This window comes from Natator depressus, chromosome 12 (assembly GCF_965152275.1).
Source record: "Natator depressus isolate rNatDep1 chromosome 12, rNatDep2.hap1, whole genome shotgun sequence".
In the NCBI taxonomy this organism is placed as follows: domain Eukaryota; kingdom Metazoa; phylum Chordata; order Testudines; family Cheloniidae; genus Natator; species Natator depressus.
The window spans coordinates 39,397,365-39,417,150 of NC_134245.1; the positions used below are offsets into that span (position 1 = coordinate 39,397,365).

At 54.1% G+C, this 19,786-nt stretch overlaps 1 protein-coding gene across 2 annotated transcripts in view; it reads right to left on the reverse strand.

The window, feature by feature from the left end:
- The window catches only part of CBFA2T3 (CBFA2/RUNX1 partner transcriptional co-repressor 3), a 109,950-nt gene extending 94,761 nt beyond the window's left edge, over nucleotides 1-15,189 (reverse strand). Inside the window, exon 1 of one of the 2 annotated variants that reach the window (XM_074968929.1) lies at nucleotides 14,889-15,189. In XM_074968929.1, coding sequence (XP_074825030.1) covers nucleotides 14,889-14,979 — 91 coding nt within the window. In that variant the 5' untranslated portion in view covers nucleotides 14,980-15,189. The remainder of the gene's footprint in view (nucleotides 1-14,888) is intronic. The other variant, XM_074968933.1, reaches the window with a different exon arrangement.
- Between the last annotated feature and the right edge of the window lie 4,597 nt (nucleotides 15,190-19,786).

Consider the following 19,786-nt stretch of genomic DNA (forward strand, 5'->3'; position numbering starts at 1 on the left):
CAGACTGAGACTGGCTTTGCAAATCTGATCTTACATCATTTTTACCCCACCTGTTATCTCTGTAAAACCATTCCACTGAAGTAATTCTTCTTCTTCTTTTATTTGCTTTTACTTTCCTGTCTGCTGTTTCCCCTGCTCTCCTGACATCCCCGAGTTGTTTGCTAAGCTCATGTGCTTCTGAGTACACATTTAAGAGCTGATTGTTATTCAGGCAATATTTCTTTTCATAAGCGTAAGGCTTTTTAAAAAGCCGATGGCATTCATTTATCCCACCTTCCCCTGCACAAATATGTTGAGTCATGCCCCTGCTTGGCGAGCACCGCAGACCATAGCCTGGGAGTCAAGAGGCCTGTTCAGATCAGAGCCTCCACTCAGAATAGCAGGCATGGGCTGGGTCTGTCCCAGCCAAAGCCGGGAGGATGAGGTTTCATGAATGGCTGGTTCTACAATCCCTGCTCCACCAGCCACTTCATCAACTCAGAGGCTGCTATGTACCTGCTCTGTTCCCACAAGCCTTCAGGCTTAGCATCCTTTGCTTTCTTACGAGACAGGTTCTTCTATCAGAGGGTGTAGACTTGAGAGGAAGCATGGTCTAGTGGTTAAGGTACTGGATGGGGACTCCAGGTTTGTAGGTTCAATTTGGGGCCACACCATATTTCCTCAACCCAGAGACTCCTGGGTGGGGAGATTTTGTCCTCACCTGGCAAACTGCAAAGGGCAACAACATATAACAGAGAGAGAGAGAACTGCCATGGGGGCATTGAGGAGGCTGTGAGCTACCTGGACCACAAGGAGACCTGTGAGACTGGGGACAGTCTGAGCAACAGCAAGCATTGCATGGCTGCAGAGATGGCTTGCAAGGTTTCCAACCCCTACCCCACTGCATGAGTGACGGTCACTGTTGGCTCTGAGGAGCCGAATGACAGGCTCCAGGCTCATGTCTAACTGGTGTTGGCGAGTCTGACAATGATACTCGAGGTGTTTCTGAAAGCCCCAGCTCCTGGATCCATGGGATTCCATGAGAATCTCAGAGTGGTAGCCGTGTTAGTCTGTATCAGCAAAAACAGCGAGGAGGAATCCCGACTTCCATTACAAAAACAAGTCATTTCTAGCCCTCGTGGTTGCTGAGAAAAGCTGGAAACCGTGACATGAGCGCATCACAGAGGATCAGAAAGCAGAAGGCAAGTGAAAAGAACCCACAGTGCAGTACTGGTTTGAAGTCTTGTGATTTGGGGGGCTGGACTCAGGATTTTTTAAGGCTCAGGAATGGCAATGCTGTGACCACCATCAAAACAACCTACTACTCCTGCTTGGACAGCTGGCTGGAGGAGACGGCATCATGGCAACAGATGCCCAGGAAGTGCAGAGTGCAACCTCCGGCTAACGTGAAGCTAACTGGTAACCCCAGCCTGCCTTCTGTGGAAGGAGCGCTGCCGGGGAGTTAAAATAGCAGCACCGTGCCTTTTCCTAGCACTCGCTGCCTGTGGATCTCAAAGCACTCTCCAGAGCTGGACAGATCCTTCCAGGTAGCAAGGGACACAGTCTCCCCCATGATGGGGCAAAGAGCAGCTCCCCTCTCAGGAGCAGCCAACAAACTATATTTCTGCCCTGCCCCCTTCCCCCTCCCAGGTATAAGAAGTTTCTTGGTGTACTCAGGAGATGTCAAATTTCCCATCTGGTGCTTTGTGTGCGGGGATGTGTTTGTCTTAATCTCAGCGTCTAAATCCAGCTCGCAGCTAATCCCAGGAGCTGAGTCGCAGACCGCGTGCGCCGTTCCTTTTTAATTTCGTTTGAAACCGAAGCTCACCCTCGCTCATTTCCCAGCTCTGCAATTCAGTGTGGAATGCACGGAGCAGATAAGCGACTTGCTGGGAGCCAGCGGGCTGGAGAAGACAGCTCACCCGCGCCCACGAGTTATCACTCGCTGCAGCTGCATCCGTCTAGGTGACATCTGCTAAACAGGAAGTGCCTCTTGCCAGTTTCTTTCTTAAGAAAAAGGGGGCTGGTTTTGTTTGTTTCCCCCCTTTCCCCTATTTGTTTGGGGTCGGGCCTTGCAGATCTTTCTTCATTTCTTTTGAGTCACAGGGCCACCGAGTGAGCGAGGGTTCATGTTTGTAACTGTTGAAAGACCAGGCTTTCTTAGCACCAGCGTTTTTGAGGCAGCATAGTGGCCCGCATGGTGTGGGAAAGGAGTTTAGAGGGGTTTGTGGCAGCCACAACATGTTTAATAAGGATTTAAAAATAAAAAGGTTTCCCAAGCTAGTCGCTCTGATCCTGTTACGTGGCATAAAAAGAAAAATGCTCCTAGCCGTTGTGGGAAGAGTGTCACCAGCCCTGAGAAGTGCAAAATCAGGGTTCATGTCCCGCAGAATGATGAGATTATCTTAGACATCAAGAGATGAAAAAAAATCGAGTTCTTGTTATTAGTCTCCTGGTTTCTGGGCCTTTAGGGAGTCATGTTTACCAGCATTTCTCAGCCACCAGGAAGGTAGAAACTTTGTTAAAGATGAGATTCTCATGGGATCCCATGACTACCGGAGCTGGAGCTTTAAGAAAAAACCCAATTACCGTGAAACGGACACTAAAGCAGCGAGAGTGGCGGTCGTGGTCATTGCTGCTAGCGCCAGGGCTGCGGAAGAGTTTCCATCCCAACCCCACTGATTTCACCAAGTCACAACTTTCTGAAATATCCCCTGGAGGAGCTGAAATTCTCCAGGTTTGGTCTCTGCCCAAAGGTGAATTTGTGAGGGAAGTGTGAGCTAAATCCCCTAAGCCCATTTGGAGTTAGGTGGGATTGCCAAACAAACCTTTGTCACGTTTCACCAAAGCTTCTGGCTGTATTTTTCCTCACATCCGAGCCAATCTGTGGAACTGCAAACGCAGCCCCCAGCGACTTGCCTACACGTCGCTCTCTTCTCTCGGGGGTCTCTCTCTCTCTTTCCTCAATACTGCGGCAACATACCCAGCTCTCTCCTTCCGTGTGCTGCCCCATCTCTGTTCCAAGAGCCATTCCCTAGGAGCTTTCAGTGTTCATTCTCCCAGGGCCAGAGTCCACTCTGTGCAGCCTGACTGAAATCCATCAGGCCTTGCTGGCCCTGGAATGGAGCTCCTTTCCACTCTTGCCAATATGTCCCATAGAGAAGGTCTTTGGATCATCTCTGGGGATCTGGGCCTGCACCTCTGGCCACTCCCTGGCACCTATTCTCAGGGAAGTTAGTTGAGACTGGAAGAATGTGAGGATCCTACATCAACTCCTTTGTAGCAAGGGTCCTGAGTGAATTAGCAATACCCTGCTCTCCAGCCAGGCCCATCTGGATCTCTGTCTCTCACACACCACATTTTACCCAGACTTCATCAGCCCCTCTTGGTCTTCTCTTCTGATGCAAGGGCAGAATCTTCTCCTTCCATGCGATGCCCTTCAGCAAAATCACACTTTGAGGTCTGACCACATCACAGATGTACATAACATAAGAACACAAGAACGGCCATACTGGGTCAAACCAATGGTCCATCTAGCCCAGTATCCTGTCTTCTGATGGCAGCTGGGACCAGATGCTTCAGAGGGAACAAACAGAGCAGGACAATTATCAAGTGATAATTATCAATTATCAACTGTCGTCCAGTCCCAGCTTCTGGCAGTCAGAGGTTTAGGGATACCCAGAGCACGAGGTTGCCTCCCTGACCATCTTGGCTAATAGCCATCAATGGACCTATCCTCCATGAACTTATCTGATTCTTTTTTGAATCCAGTTATACTTTTGGCTTTCACAATGTCTCCAAGCAAGGAGTTCCACAGGTTGACTGTGCGTTGTGTGAAGAAGTACTTCCTTTTGTTTTAAACCTGCTGCCTGTTAATTTCATGGGTGACCCCTGGTTCTTGTGTTATGGGAAGGAGTAAATAACACTTCCTGATTGACTGTCTCCATCCCAGACATGATTTTACAGACCTCTGTCATATCCCCCCGAGCCGTCTCTTTTCCAAACTGAACAGCCCCAGTGTTTTTAGTCTTTGCTCGCACGGAAGCTGTTCCATCCCCCTCAATCAGTTTTGTTGGCCTTCTCTGCACCTTTTCCAGTTCTATCTTTTCTGAGATGGGGCGAGCAGAACTGCACGTCGTATTCAGGGTGTGGGCGTACCATGGATTTATATAGCGGCATTATGATCTTTTCTGTCTTATTATCTATCCTTTTGCTAACATTTGCAGTGGGCGAGGTCTAGGTTGGATATTAGGAAACACTAGTTCACTAGGAGGGTGGTGAAGCACTGGAATGGGTTACCTAGGGAGGTGTTGGAATCTCCATCCGTCGAAGTTTTTAAGGCCCGGCTTGACAAAGCCCTGGCTGGGATGATTTAGTTGGGGATTGGTCCTGCTTTGAGCAGGGGGTTGGACTAGATACCTCCTGAGGTCCCTTCCAACCCTCATCTTCTATGATTCTCTTAGCTTGTTGGACTGCAGATGTTTTCAGAGAACTAGCCATGAAGTAGCAGTGGGAGGCAGGTTTTCCAGGAGGTGTTGGAAATGGAGTGCAATGTCAAGTGTGCGCTTCACACCAATTCCTTGTAGCTATGCGGGGAAGGCAGTGCAGAGAACAAACAACGCCAGGGTTGGGACAAAGCTGATGCGCTGAGGGGATCAGGGAGGCTGCCCTGGGCACCAGCATTTGGGTGACAAAACATGTAGAGACCCCGGAGGGATTTTAAAAGGTGACCAGGTGCAATGGCATCTGTTCCCAGCTGCCCTGAGCTTTTCTTGCCTGTGGCGAGAGCGAATTGCAAGGGAAAATGGGCTCTGGAAACAGGGTGAGTTAGACAGCAGGAAGGCTGGGTGTCTGCTGCCCCACACTTAGTGCGGTCATCTACTCCCGTGCAAAGGGCACATGAAACTCCACCGTTTGCACTTAGTAGCACTGTGCACCCATTTGGCATGGACTTCGCACTAGTGTAATGACTACACCTGGTGCAGGGCACTGGAGGATTGGGCCTTTGAGGTAATGTCTACTAGGGCCAGAGTGCAACAGAGTGTGTGATAGTTTGATCTATATCACAAGCTCTTGTGTGAGGCCAGGCTGCTCCTCCTCAGGGTGGGCCCTGGTCTAACAGATCAGGGCACAAGAAAGTTGAATAGTTTCCCTTACTGATTGCTTCCAGCTAGCACCATGTGACCTTGGGTTCCTGCCCTGTTTCTCCCCACCAGGAGCAAGGTGTCTGTGCAATTAGGTTGTGGAAGGGTTAATGCTCTCCCCTTCTGCTTGGCCAAATAACAACCCCCTAGCAGGCTGCTTGCCAGTGCTCCCAATTTGACAGGGTGGAACTGGCTGCATAAGGCTCTTTAATGATGGGAATTTAATTAGCTTGCATTGCACTTCCAACACCTCCGGTCCCTGCAAAAAAATCAATGTGAATTAACAGAAGTCAGTCCGGCACAGCCTGCTTCAGCCCTGCCACACGCCCAGAGCTGCAGACAGCTTTATCAGCTGGTGCGCAAGAGCCAGCTTAATGGGCAGGGAGCTCACTTGCTCCCTGCCCGCTTACACCAGCTCTGAGGGCAGTTTGCAAGAGAGGAGTCCCATGTCGCCAGGGTAAGGACCAGGTGGGAAATGAAGCTAAATCAAAGCCCACAGTGAAACTAACGAAACCATTGCAATAGGTCTCTCAGAGTCACTCTAACTGGATATGCTGCCCTCCAGGCTGCTGCCGCTGGCTCCCTCTGAGAGCTGACCTCTGGGCCCAAAGAGAGAATGGGCAGGTGCCAGCGTAGCAGGTCTATCGCTGCATCCAGGGATGCCTTCGCTCAGGATGGCCGCCTACCTCCCCTCCCCCTGAGGCCAGCCCTTTGACTCTCCCCACAATCCACCCAGCCGGGAGCACGGAGCTGACCCTCCCGCCGGGGGACACCGCCACGCTGCTAATGGGCACAGAGCCGGGACCCAGGACTGCTGGAGTTTTACTCCTGGCGCTGACCCCGATGAGCTGCACGACCTTGGGCCAGCCAAGCTGTGCCCGTTCCATGCCACCATTCCACCCTATTACTGCCACTCCACTCGCTGGCCTGCCCATCTCTCTAGCTCTAACGAGAGCAAACCTGTCCTGTGGAAACCCCAAAGGCCCCACTGCTACCTCTACACCAGGCCTTGACGCTGGGTGGCACTTCCTCAGTGGGCATGATGCCTGTTGCCTGCCCCAGACCCTGCATACACCGTGCTCCTGGGGTGGGAGAGGGTCAACGAGCCGCAGGCCCCCCAAGCCATGGAACAAACAGGGCCTGCAGAGCGCCACTGAAAGTGGGGGGACAGAGGGTATGACTAGGGGGGAGCCGGGTTCTTCCCCAGGATGGGTGTTGGAGGGCAAATCTGTCCTGCACTCACTGAGCAGCAGCGGTACCCGTCCCATGGGGCTAGCGGGCTCCCCACTTTGGCTGCTCTCATCCCAGCGTCACGTGACCAGAGCTGGATGACCGGCGGGGGCGGGGAGGGTAGCCAAATTTGAGTGAGTGGCAGAGCAGTGCATGGGGGCACAGCACCACTCAGGGTGGGTCTCACTTGGCAACCCACCCCCACGGTCTCCCACTTCCCAGGGGCAGGGCCTGACCTCCTCTGTGTCACACCTCCTGGGGGCAGAACCAACCCCCCAGTCATGTTTTTGGAAGGGTGGAGGAGCCTCAGTTTCAGATTTTGCCCCTAATCCCCCCAAACCTCTGTGCAGCCCTGCAGCCCGACATTCCCCTTCTCTCCCAAATCTCCGCAGGAGCATGGAAATTGCCCCCTCCCCAGCCCCTGCTCTCCCCTTACTTTTCCATGTCCACCATTGGACTGAACCATTCCAGACTCCTGCCAGTCTGGGGATGGGCCGGGCGAGACAAACCCAGCTCAGTTGTGTTGCTGGCCGGGCAGGACACGGACCCCTCGACCAGTGAGACGCTGCAGTGGGAGGGGACGGCAGAGATTACCTTGGGGGACGGGCCCAGCTGACACCCGCTGTGGAATGGTAACGCTGTCAGGGCAAGGGCACAGCCGGTCTCCTAGCACCTCGCAGGACTCGGCGTTGCCCAAGTGCCGCAGCCAATGCCCCCCTGCCTCGGGGAGCCCCTCTGGCTCCGGGCCCAGGGTGCAGGTGGAGGATTGACGCACAGAGAGCTAAAGTGGGTTGGCCGCAGGCACACCGGGGGTCTGTGGCAGAACCAGGAATAGACCCGCATCACCTGGGAGCAAGCCCAGGGCCTTAACCACAAGCCGTCCTCCCATCCCTGGCCACTCTGTGCAGCCTGCCAGCCAGAGGGCCCGGCTGACACCAATGGTCCATAGGCAGGTTCTGATGGGGACGTTGGTCCACTCAAAATTGGCCTGAGACCCAGCTCAGCTCACAGGGCACAGGAGGGAGGCCCCCTAGTGACCTGACCCAGGGGTGAGGGTATAAGGTCTTTGGGGTGAGGAGTGGAGGTGAGGCGGGGGGCAGGAGCTGGGGGGAAAGGGGACGGAGTTGAGACCCACGGAGTGGGGTGCAGATAGCAGCTGGGGGGGGGGCGAGCGACAGAGAGCGGAGGAGGGTGAGAGTGAATAGAAGCAGATGGGGGACAGGATCTGGGGGCGGATAGGAGCCAGTGGGCACACGGAAAGTCTCCAGGGGCAAGAGCTGGTCAGGGGAAAGGGGACAGGGGCAGAAGGGTCTTTAACTACTAGACCCCACTCCCCTCCAGAACCTGGAATGGAACCCAGCATTCCTGAGGCCCCCCCTTCCTCTGTGGTCAGCCTCTCTGTGTGAAACCCACGGGCAAAGTGTGGGTCTTGTTCCCTGCCAGTGGCTGGTGCACCTGGCAAATAGCAGCCTACCGCTGCTGCCGGTTCCTCGGTAGCTCAAGTGGAGTGGCTCTAAAGGTGCTGATGACCTGTGGGTGGGGGATGCAGTCGGGTTCCACAGGATGGAATTTCGGCTGTGTAACAAACATAGGAAATTGCACAAAAACGTCTGTGTGAAAAATGTTAAGGTTGCAAAGTCATGCAGTGTGCAGATAGGAAATGCCAGAATTGATGCTGGCCATGCAACCTGAAGGCAGGCCTCTTGCGTATATGCATTATGAAACAGACTTTAATTACACGTTCCCAGCCTATATTGTCGACAGGACCCTGCCTCATTCAGTGCACAATGCATGAAATTTACCCTTCTGAAACAAGCAACCCCATCACCTTCTTCTGTGCAAGCCTTCCTCCTTCCCTCGCCTGCCCCGTTCGTCCCTTACCTCCGCGGAGTGGCTAAGTGATGCTGTGCCTATGCTCGGGATTTGGGGCCAAAGTTCCCCACTGTTGCTAAGACTGATGCAGCTCCCTCAGTGGCAGCAATGCTGGCTGCACTGGTGTAGACAGGTGGCTGAGTGGCCACTGGCATTTTAGGCCTGTTATCTGCAGTGTTCGATAACAGGATGGTTTGAGTTGTGACAGAAGCCTTGTCTACACGAGAGTCCGATCATAGCTATCACCAATGGAGCTGTGTTGACTAAAGTGGGAAATTGTGGCCAAAAACCCCTGGTCTGGACACAGCCCTGTAAGCTCCTGACTGCAGAGAGTTTGTCCTTAGTCTCTCTGGCAGGTCCCACGTGTACCTATGAGGCTAGATGGTAGGTATTATTGTTGTTAATTACTGGGAACACATGCATCATGGGAAGCAGGGGATGTTGCTGGCTGGCTGTGATCACCTTGCCCTATTTCCAAGTTCCCAGGCTAAGCAGGGCTTGTTACCAATAGCAGAAAACCGTGCCCTCTCTGTTTGATTTCATTTCCTTTCCCCCCGCCCCTCCCTGCTCCAGTGCTCCTCTGAGATAACTGAAACCAGAGCGAAGGGTGGGCCATGGACCAGCCAGCATTATCGCTCTCTTCCTCACGGCAAGGAAATCAGGAAGTTTGCAGAGATACCCTGCCAATAAAATAAACACTGCTCCTGCCAGCAGCTGAACGGTGTATCACCCCTGACAGCTGCCAGAGCTCCCCTTGGATCGCCCTTCCGGTCAATAATGTGTGCAAATGAGCAGCCACCCAGCAATGAACCGAGCTCCAAAGCTTACTGCATGGAGACCCTGCGTTTATGGCACCGCCCACCGCTGGTAGGGAAAGAATTCTCCATGCCGCAGGGCAATGGCGGGGCGACCGGGAGAGACTGACCATGTGTTGTTATTAGAGAGCTGAGTTCTGCATCCTCCATCTTCAGCAACACTCAGATCCAGACCCTGATATCTCAGCCCTCTATAAACAATCGAAGGCCCTTCTATAGCTCCCATTGCTGGAGTACCCACCACACTTTCCTCACAACTCCCCGGGCGGCAGGGCAGGTCTGGTTGTCCAGATGGGGAACTGACGCTGAGGGATTTGCCCAAAGTCACACATGGAACGTACGGCAGAGCACAGAATCCAAGCCATGTCTCCTGAGCCCCAGACCAGCACCTAACCACTGGGCCAGACTTCGTCTTTACAAGGAGATGGGAACTCTCCTCCCCACACTCAGATCCTTCTTGAACCCCACCTCTGCTGCGGAGCTGGCAAGAACCTGAGTCAGCTTCAGTTATGCCAGGCTGGGGCACTACAGGAAACCCTCCAGTAGGACAGACGGACAGATTAGATAGATGATGACAAACACCAGGCAGGAGGGCAGCTGTTATGCAATAAACCCATAAAAATGGCACTACCAAAATGTGTGCCAGCTGTCACCCGGACCACTCAGATACCATGGTGATGGGCAGGTTCTAAGAGCCTGAACAGACGCTGCTCAGAGGTTACAGTCGCTTCCTCTGTTCTTTGTTTGCCGAATGTAAGTGTCCCAAGGCTGGGACCGAGTCTGCGAGGCAATTAGAAAGTGCCTCACATTGCACGTGGTGGGAAACCCCATGGTATAAATTATAATAATTTCCGCTGGAGAGATCCTGCCATCACCCCACATTTACCATCTGGGAAGAGATCCTCCCAAGAAAGGGCTCAGGATGGGACACTCCCCTTCCCCACCTTTACTCTAGCATCGCCATCAGGATGCATTATCCATTCATTCTCTGCCTTTCCCTACTGGGCCATGGTCTCCCCTTGGCCCCTGGGCAGAGCTCCCACTGAAATCAAAGAGCAAAGAAACAGCAAAGTCCCATGGCAGGATATGACCCATAGCGGGCATGGCACTCATTGTGGGAAACCAGAGCCTGTGATTCTCTGAGCAGAAGCAGTGGCCCTAACTGAATCCCAGTCGGCAAAGGGTTAACTCCTGGCCCCTGTTAATCCCAGCAAACAAAGGATTAATCCCTGGGCCCTGTTAATCCCAGAAGGCAAAGGGTTAATTCCTGGCTGCTGTTAATCCCAGCAAACAAAGGGTTAATCCCTGGGCCCTGTTAATCCCAGAAGGCAAAGGGTTAATTCCTGGCTGCTGTTAATCCCAGCAAACAAAGGGTTAATCCCTGGGCCCTGTTAATCCCAGCAGGCAAAAGGTTAACTCCTGGCCCCTGTTAATTCCAGAAGGCAAAGGGTTTACTCCTGGCCCCTGTTAATCCCAGCAAACAAAGAGTTAACCCCGACCCCTGTCTCCCACAGCTGCACTGGGTGGAGTAAGGAGATGGAATTGGGGCCTGCTGGCCCAGGCAGGCTCTCCGAGGAAACTCGGGGAACTCCATAAAACAGCTAGTTCCCCAGGGCCGGCATCCTCTGACATTCCTGGGGAGCTGTAGTGTTTATGGGCCATTGGCTGAGGGCTTTAAACTAGAGAGAGCATCAGCTGGGAGGGGACCTGTGGGTGTTCTTGTGTGTGTGAGAGTTATGGTTGCCCCAAACGCCCACAGCTGCGCTATTATTCACTTTCCACTCTGCTGAGAGGACTAAGGGCAAAGGTACGGCTTTCTCCCCCCTTACCCAGTGTGGGGGTGTGATGGGTGACCAGGTGTAGTGGCGAAGTTTTGCTCTCTGCATTGATATCCACCTGGAGTGGGCCTGGGTATGATGGAGGCTTTCTGGCGAGCCAATAAGACCTGCTGTAAGCCTCTCCCAGCTGGAAGGGGAAGATCTCTTCCCCTCGCTCTCCCATGTTACTTGTCAAAGAAACCCTGGTGCTGGGGCTGACTTGGGTCAGAGATGCCTGCGCTGTACAGTCTGCTCTCAAGGGCAGCATTGCTCCCCCGATAGCCAGGTGAATCTCTGCTACATGCAGCCGGTTTCAGGTGCAGCTGCTGGACCTTCATGCTGTGTCTGCAGCATGATTTCTTCACGGTAATTTCCCTTCCGCACTCCCCTGGTAAGAACGAGGGGAGGGGAGCCCTAGTGCAGGCCGGCCGCCAGCCCTCTGAGCCCTGTGTTTCTTAACCCTGGCTCCGAGCAGGGTTAAGATGATGATGTAGTGGTTACATGTCCCTGGACAGTCAAGCTACAGCTTCTTGCCCTTGCCAGTGCTGTGGTGGGCTCGTACTGCTGGGGGACCTTAACAAGAGAAGGCTGGTGGAGACAGGGTCTCCGGCTGCTCCTATTTACCTTGTAAGTCAGCTCAGCTGCTGGATTATTTCTGCCTGAAAAACAGACCCTGTTGCTGGGCTGCTCTGAATGCCAGGGCAAAAGCTGGAGAGTCCACGCTTTAAAGGGGAACCAGCCAAACTGCCTCTAAGACAGCCGATGTCCAAATCCCCGAAACAGCATCAGCAGGTCTGGTTAACTTCCCCCTTTGTTCCTCCTCTTATAGGGCTGCCCTGAAAGTGCCACTGTATATGGGTTGCTGGCGCCTATGACTGCGGCTGGGAAAATCCATCTGCTGCTGGGGAAAGAGTAAGTCCAGTTTGTATGCGATCCCAGTTGGGTTTTTAAGTTTTTGGTTGATCAACTTTATGGGTCTCAGAGAAGAATATTGAAAAGAAAGCAGAGCCCCAGTATCCTTAGGCCAGTAAATAAAACCCACAGATGCTCATGATTCCAAAAGTGACTTACTAAGAACAGCAGAAAGAAAAGGAGGACTTGTGGCACCTTAGAGACTAATAAATTTATTTGAGCATCAGCTTTCGTGAGCTACAGCTCACTCCTGCGAGCTCTGCTCTTAGGAGTGGTGAGGTGAGAACACAGGACTGGGAGCCAGGGGTCTCCTGAGTTCTCATCCTGCCTTTGACACAGACGCTCTCTGTGGCCCTGGCTAAGTCACTGTGCCTCTCTGAAACCTGGGGCTGATGGTGCCTGCCTCGCTCCCAGAGGGCTGTGAGGATGAGCTAGGAAATGTTTTCTAGCCCTCTGAGGATGGAAAGTGTTGTACACAATGAAATGTTCTTGCTGCCCTCCATGGGCATGCCCAGCTCCTGCCCACGCTAGTTGGGGGGCAGGCCATAGGGTGCACAGTCCTGCTTCTGGGATGGCATCCACAGAGAAAGGGTCAAGATATTTCCTGCAGCAGCAGCTCGTAGGTACGAACCCTGTGATCTGCTGAGGTCTTGCCGCTGGGCGTCACTCCAGCTTGGATTCTCTGACGCGCTGCCGTTTTACTGGGACAGAACCGCTCTGCCCATGTTACCTGGTGTGGTTCTCTGCAGGGCTGTACGGTGATGTGGGAAGCCTCATGGGGTGTGTCCCCACGTGCCTCAGGACCTAATCCTGAGCGGTGCTGAGCCCCACCTGACTGTGGGAGCAGGCCTTTGGGCAGCACTGGGGTGGAGGCTGGGAGCTGTGTCTCCGGAATACTCTCTAACCGTGTGTGTCAGGGATCCCCTGGCTTCTAGGCAGCCTGGTTCCTTGTGTGTATTCACCTTTAAAATCATGCTGCCAGGTACTGGTGCAGACACGCAGCACCAGGGACAGGCCCCCAATTCAAATGCACAGCTACCGGCTGGGGAATAACAGGCAAGGCAGCAGAGCTGCTGAAAAGGATTTGGGGGTGAGAGTGGGTCACACGTGGACTATGAGTCAAAACCATGATGCTGTTGCAACAAAGGCTACTATCGTTCTGGGGTGTATTACCAGGCATGTTGTATGTAAGACATGGGAGGTGATGGTCCCGCTCTACTCGGCACTGGGGAGGCCTCAGCTGGAGTCCTGTGTCCAGTTCTGGGCGCCCCACTTGAGCAAAGATGTGGACAAATGGGAGAGAGTCCAGAAGAGAAATGAGAAAAGGTTTAACCATTCCTCCTAGCTCAGGGTTTCTAAAAAACCCTGGGTATGTTTCTTTCTGAGGAAAGACTGAGCAGGGACCTCATAACAGTCCTCAAATCGGTGAAGGGCTGCTCTAAAGAGGATGGGGTCAACTGTTCTCCATGGCCACTGAAGATAGGAGATGTGACGGGCTTAATCTGCCGCATGGGAGACTGAGGTGAGATATTAGAAAAAGCTTCCTAACGCCCAGGGGAGTGAAACACTGGAACAGGGAGGGTGAGGGAGGCTGTGGAATCCCTGTCCTTGGAGGATTGTAAGAACAGGTGGGATAAACCCCTGTCAAGGACAGTCTGGGTGTACTTGGCCCTGCACACCACTGGACGAGATGAGTTCTCGCAGTCCTTCCAGCCCGACAGTTCCATGATTCTAACCCTCTGGAGTCACTTGGGATGGGCCCAGCAGCTCCTACACTTACATGTGCACTGGGTTAGTGGGCTGGACCTCATGAAGCCCTGCACCCTTCCTCCCTTTGCTTGTGGGGACGGCAGGGCCTTTCTATGGGCTCCCCCAGCATCCTCAAAAGCTCTGCAGGGCGGAGACCCTCCTGCTGGCTGGGAGCGGTAGGAGCATTTCCCTCCAGAGCCCAACCACGTGGCTCCCTTTGCCCCACTGACCCCACTTGCTTGCCACTCAGGCCCCGGATCCCCGCACGACCATGCGGTGCTATCCCCATGCTGGGCTGCCCTGTTTCCTTCCCATCTCCACTGCCTCCCCGAGCAGAACATTGTCAACACTGTAGCAACTCTAGGAAGGAGGGTGTCTGGGGAAAATGCATTATGGAGACTAGATGGATCCACAAGGGCTCCTGCAGCCCCTCTGAGCCGAATCCGGGACATGGAGCAGTAATTGACAGCTCATTAGGAGCACTGATAGCCACAATGATACCCACGCACCGCAGGGACTGGTGCAGGCGGGGCCAGATCTTGATCTCCATTACGCCAGGGTGACTTTGGTGGAGCCAGCAAGCCTCTCTGGGGTAAGTGAGCTCAGAATCTGGCCCAGAATTGCTACTGGGGAATTAGAGTGAAAAATAAAACAAGATTCAGGATTACACATGAGCAAGTGACCTGATAATTAAAGAAAGCACCGAGTAAATTCAGGATTTAAAACCTGTAAATAAAACATGAATGAGCCTGATTAGTCATTATGGAAATGTTAATTGCAAAGGAGACACTGCCAACTCAGGATGCACCTTCCTCCAGCTCTGTAGCAAAATCCCTCCATTGTCCTGTGTTGCTCACAGATTGGAGACCAGAAATACAGTCAAACATCTCTCTGCTCCCAACCTGGCTGCCTCCTCCTAACACTCTGGGACAGGTGACAGTCCTGCTGCTGTATGAACCAGCCTGGCAGCTCCCCGGGGCTCTGCCCCCCGGTCTATCTGGTTTGTTTGTCCGAGGTGCCATTGGCTTTGCCTAGTCACCAAGTCAAGCTGACGTTAAGCTCCCGCCTTTGGAAAACAAGTGCATCTCCCACCTGCTGTGGGGCCCTTGCACCGAATCTGTCTGTGTTTGCCACCCAGCAAGTGCAAGGGCTTGTTTGTGCCCAGGGCTTTCCCTGCAATGAACACCTGTCTGGCTAGTTATGGGCTGCTCCACTGCACTGAAATCCTGTTTGATATATGGGGTGAGTCAACATCTCAGCCCTCATTGCGCGTGTAAACAAAGCGGACAGGCTGGCAGCTGTAATTGCTACCACCTGCCTGTCCAGGATTGGCTTGTTTCACCTCCCATCCAGAGACCTTGTGTCCTTACCTTGGCCAGTTCTCCTGGAGCCGCTTCCCCAGGCGCCATGGCAAGTGGAGGCTGAAGGTCGGTTTTCCAGCTTGGAAGAGCCTCCAGCCATTAAAGCCCAGCCAGTCGCTTGCAGTGCCAGCTGAACTGTGTGGTGGTGGGCTCCAGAAATGCCCTCTGCAGTGCCAGGCCCTCTGCTGCCAGCACTGCTGGAGAGGATCCTTCCAAAGCTCTACCTGAGCTCCCTGATGAAGGCTAGCTGCGTCAAGGGGCTATGGAGGGTGAATGTCTCTCTCACATGCTCTCAGCCACTTTGCAGGGGAGAGGAGCTGTTTGAAATCCACACAAGAGGAGAGGCAGGCTGGAGAGCTCCGGCCTCTCCTGCTGATTGCTTAACAGAAAATGCCGGCTAGCGGCTGCTGGTTCCCTGTCCCTAGGGCACCCTGCCCCGAGTCTCTCTGACTTACTGCTGTCCAGCCTGCTCTGGAGTGTGCCTTGCAAGGGGTGCTGGGTGCTCATGTGACAGCCAGGGTTGATGTGGAGGGGGAGTTGTGTCCCATGGTGAGAGGGGAAGGCAAACAGCTGCCTGCTGGTGATAATGCAGCAGGGGAGGAGGACTGGGCAGCTGAACCCTTGTTCTTCCCCCAACAGGAACCATCTGTGACCAAGCCCAGCTCTGTCTTCCCTGTCACCCATTCCGGTCTGACTTTCCAACAACTTCCCCTTCGCGCTGGCTTCACTTCCCCACTCCGCGAGCGGGGCCAGCGCAGTAGCAGCCGCAGCAGCGGCCAGGCTGGTGTGACGAGTTCTCGTTTTCCCAGGAGGGGCGGGGTCAGGGGCTGCAGGCGGGAGCAGGAACGTGGTGCTGGGCCCGTCGGTTCTACGTACAGCGGGCTGGGCGGGTGGGTGTCTGCGGCTGTTCTCGTCTTGAACTTACCTCGTAGGAGGGACTTCCAGAGGGCCTGAGAACTGACATGATCAGACCTGGCCTGGCGCCATGGCCTGGCGCCATGCCCTGGGCCTGCTGGCACACCTCTAACACGCCTCAGTCGTGCACCCCCTGGACTGCAGCCCTCACGCAGCTACAGGCTCCGCTACACCTCACCCATCTCTCAGCTGGAGAACTGGGAAAAAATCCCCCAGACGTCTTTGCAATCTGGAGCCCCCTGACTTTCTTAAGTGGTCCTGGCTTCTCCCATCTCTAGTGTGTCTTGGCTCCTGCCTTCTCCACCCTCCTGGGCTTCTGTTTGCCCTGATGCTGCTGACACGTGGGGTGCAAGCCCTGGGGAAAGGAAAGGACTTGTTAGAGAGAGAGCCGAAAGGCTGTACAGGCGTCTGCAGGTGGGAGGGAGGAAATCTGTCCTAAAAATATAGCAGTGACTGCTCGCTCCCCGAAGATGGCTCAGCAGATGGTGTGTCTCTGCCTGCCACCTGTGGAGCGTGTGCTCCCGCAGATGGTGTATATGGTGCTTCCACTTTCACACTGCTGCCCTGGGCTTCCTGGCCCAGCCCTGCCTTTTGCTTTCGACAGCATCTCCAATATGGCTGCGAGCGAGAGGCTGGGAAAGACCACAGCAATGCGATGGGGAAAAGCCAAGCCCTCCGTCCTCCAAGCAGCTTTGGGCAGCTGGAGCCTGGGACCTGGGGCCTGAGCAGGGGTGCACGGAGTGTGGCCGCTGGGGAAATCGTAGGGACTTCCCGGTGATAGATTGTGGGAGGGAGCCTTGCAAAGGCCTGGGGTTTACAATGGGCTAGTTCCGATCTGCATCCTGGCGCTCTTCCCAATGGTGCAGCCAGGGACGATGGGGGGGGGGGGCGATGCCCTACTCCCTGTTAATACCTTCAGTCAGTATTCCCAGGGGGACAGGGAATTCTTCTCCCCTCCCCAACACCCTGTCAGAAGGGGAAGGGGTGTTCCCATCGTGGGGCTGTGTGTTACCAAACGTGAGCATGGGCGGGAACGTCGGGGTCACTGCAAGGCCCGTCTACACTGCAGCAGTGCAGATCCAGTGGTGCAGCGAGGCTGCTGTCCAGCGCAGTGTAGACCCTTCCTAGGGGTGGCAGCTTGGTCAGCAGAAGCAATCTTCCATCGGCCTGGCTGTGTCTGTCTGGGGGATGGGTCACCCAAGTATGGCTCAGGGCACAGATTGCTGGGTTCATCGAATCCGTAGGGTCATCTAGGGCTAGCTTTTCTGGCTGGGCCACGAATCGTGTGCCTGCAGCTCCCCTTCTGCTCCCTACTCTGTGAGGAGGAGGGTCCCCTTTGCCTTCCCTGAGGGCCCGGTACAAGCTTCATTCTAGTTGGGAACTCTAAGGGGGTGAGAGCTGCTAGCAAGCAGGGTGGGGCCAGCGGCTGGTTACGCTGTGGGAGGGGAGGGGAAACCCCTGGGAGGGGAGCCAAGAGCCAGAGAAAAGGGTCTGACGGTTGAAAAACCACTAAACAAAGCAGATGGGTAATAGAGTACAGGGGCTGCTCCTCTGTGGGGGCGAGAGCCCCGGCAAAGCCCTTTGGTCCCATCCACAGGATCTCCGTGTTCCCCAGCACTGCCGTCCCCTGGCCAAGCAGCAGTGTGCCAGGCCACTCATGCCCCAGGTACAAGGTATGAAGTGTGCAGAGCCCAGCAAGTCTCTCTAAACTGTCGCACTTCTGGAGGATCCAGGAGATCGACCCTCTTTCCCCCTCCATCCCCCCAATGCCTCCTTTGGTTGCTGGGTGGGAAATGCTGGGTGAGCTTGACGGTGCCATTCGGTGGTTCAATCTTGGGCTGTCTTTTGCTAATTTTTGAGTCCTGGAATCTGCATTTATTGAGGGCTAATGCACTGGACCCAGGTGCCTTTGAGAGAGGTCCTTTCCCGCCCCCCCCCACTCCAAGCCATCCAAAGACACCCCTGATAGCTCATCCAGGAATGGGAGTGGGGTGGCCCGCAGAACAAATCCCCCTCCAGGGAAGACCTTGTCCCTTCACAGCCACACCCATAGCAGAGAAGAGCTGCTCTCTTGGGGCTCCGACCTCACCTATGGCTGCTGGGCAAACAGGTGCCAGCTGGACCCAGCTCCTAATGAGGAGGTTAGAGAGATGTTCGCCTTAGAAAGCTGCTGCCTCCAGACCAGGAGGGCTCTGGTTTGAGTGAGCACTGGCAGGGCATAGACACGGTCCCGTCTGCTCACTGACCATGGGTCCCCATGTCCCTGGGCTGAGAATGTCTGACTGGGGCAGCCAGTGCGGACGGCCTGGTGAGAGACTGACACTGGTCCCACCCTGCAAGGTGCAGGGTGGCTTTGTTACTGATTAGTTAGGGCTCGGTTGTGCTGGGCGCTCTGTGAACACGGAGGGAGACACCGCCCTGGCCCGGTCGACCTCGCAGGCTAAGCAGACCCCTGCCGGGTCAGCCCTGTGTTTGGTGCCTGTCTGTGCAGGTAGCCGGGTTCTTGCAGGCTTGTGGCCTCGCATCAGGCTGAGACCGTGGCGACCGTGCTCCGAGTGGGGAGGCTTTAAGTCCAATGCTTCATGCTGACAAAAGGAGCCCCGTAATGTAGCCAGCTGTGCTGTCTCATCTCTTCCCCCTTTTATTTTTAGCTTGGGCAGCACCATCGCTGCTTACAGGGCAGAGTGTGTGCAGACAGCTCAGCTTTTGGGGAGTGGGGGAGGGGGACTTCCAGTCCTGGGTTCATGGATGGGGAGCAGGGGAAATGCCCCAGCGAGAACAGGGTTCAGAGAGTGACAGATGGGCTCCTTTGCAATCAGGTTTTGCAATCAAACAGATTAATTTGCAATCAGATTTTGAGACTCCAGGGTGGGGGGGGGGAGGGGGAACAGCAAGTGTTTGCCCCTGTGGAATGCTTTGATTGATAAGAGTGAGCAAAGCCCAGTCTGTCTGGTGGGGGGTGGGGTTCCTTGCTAGACCATAGCAGGATCATTCTCAGCAGCTGCAGCTCCTGTATCATCCTGATTTCTCCCATCCCCTGTAGTAGGTTGGATTTTCTCAGTTAGGCTAAGCTGCCGTACACCTACCCTGGCCCAGATGCTCTTTAATAGGCATCAGTGATGTTACTTCACTTTCCCTTAACATTCGGCTTTCAGGTCCCCCTGAAGCAGCCATTCTAGCCTCTCATCCTGGGCTGGGAGTGCCCGACCCTCACCACCCCAGCCTTGGTTTCTGTCTGAGTAACATGCACATTTGTTGCTGAGCAGAAAACCCCATCAGGTTAAAGGAGAAGCTGAGCCAACTCTCACATCCCCTGGCCACTCAAACCAAGAGAGTGAAAGGAAACAAGAACCCCCCATTAAACAGCTGGCTGGCATTCGCTTTGTTTCTCACACGGGATTGGTTTTGTCTTTGCATTTGACGGTTGGCTTATCTGTACTTGGCTGTGGCACTCGCTCGTCAGTGCGGCCTTTCCTTTATCAGCATCTTTCTTCCCTCCTGGTGTGGGTTGGTTGGTCGGAGGCAGGCAGATTTATGCAGAACAGACGTTGTAAGGAAGATGCTAGAGCGAACTAGCCTGTTTTCTGAGATTGGCCTTTTGAAAGGAGAAGGAGAAATACGTTGAGATACTTGCAGTCATTTTACACTTTAAAAAGAAAACCTGCTTTGAGTTAAATAAACCAGATCAAATGAAGCTGCATCAATAATCCATGAGTGAGATAATAATAAAAACGAGCTAAATAATAAATGAGAAACTGAGTGAAATAAAACTGATCTGTCTCTTGAACCTGTTTAGCGCTTTATAAGACTTTCAGTTTTTTAGCATAATGCCATGTTTCCAAAGTGACTTTCCCCCAGCCCCAAACCACAGCCCCTGGGTAGGGACACAGGAGGTGTCTAACTGCCCCGCAGCACTGATGAGAGGAATTTAGAGAGGTGGAATGGAAGGACCATGCTGGGATGCTGGAGCTAATAACTGCTCTTGCAAAAAG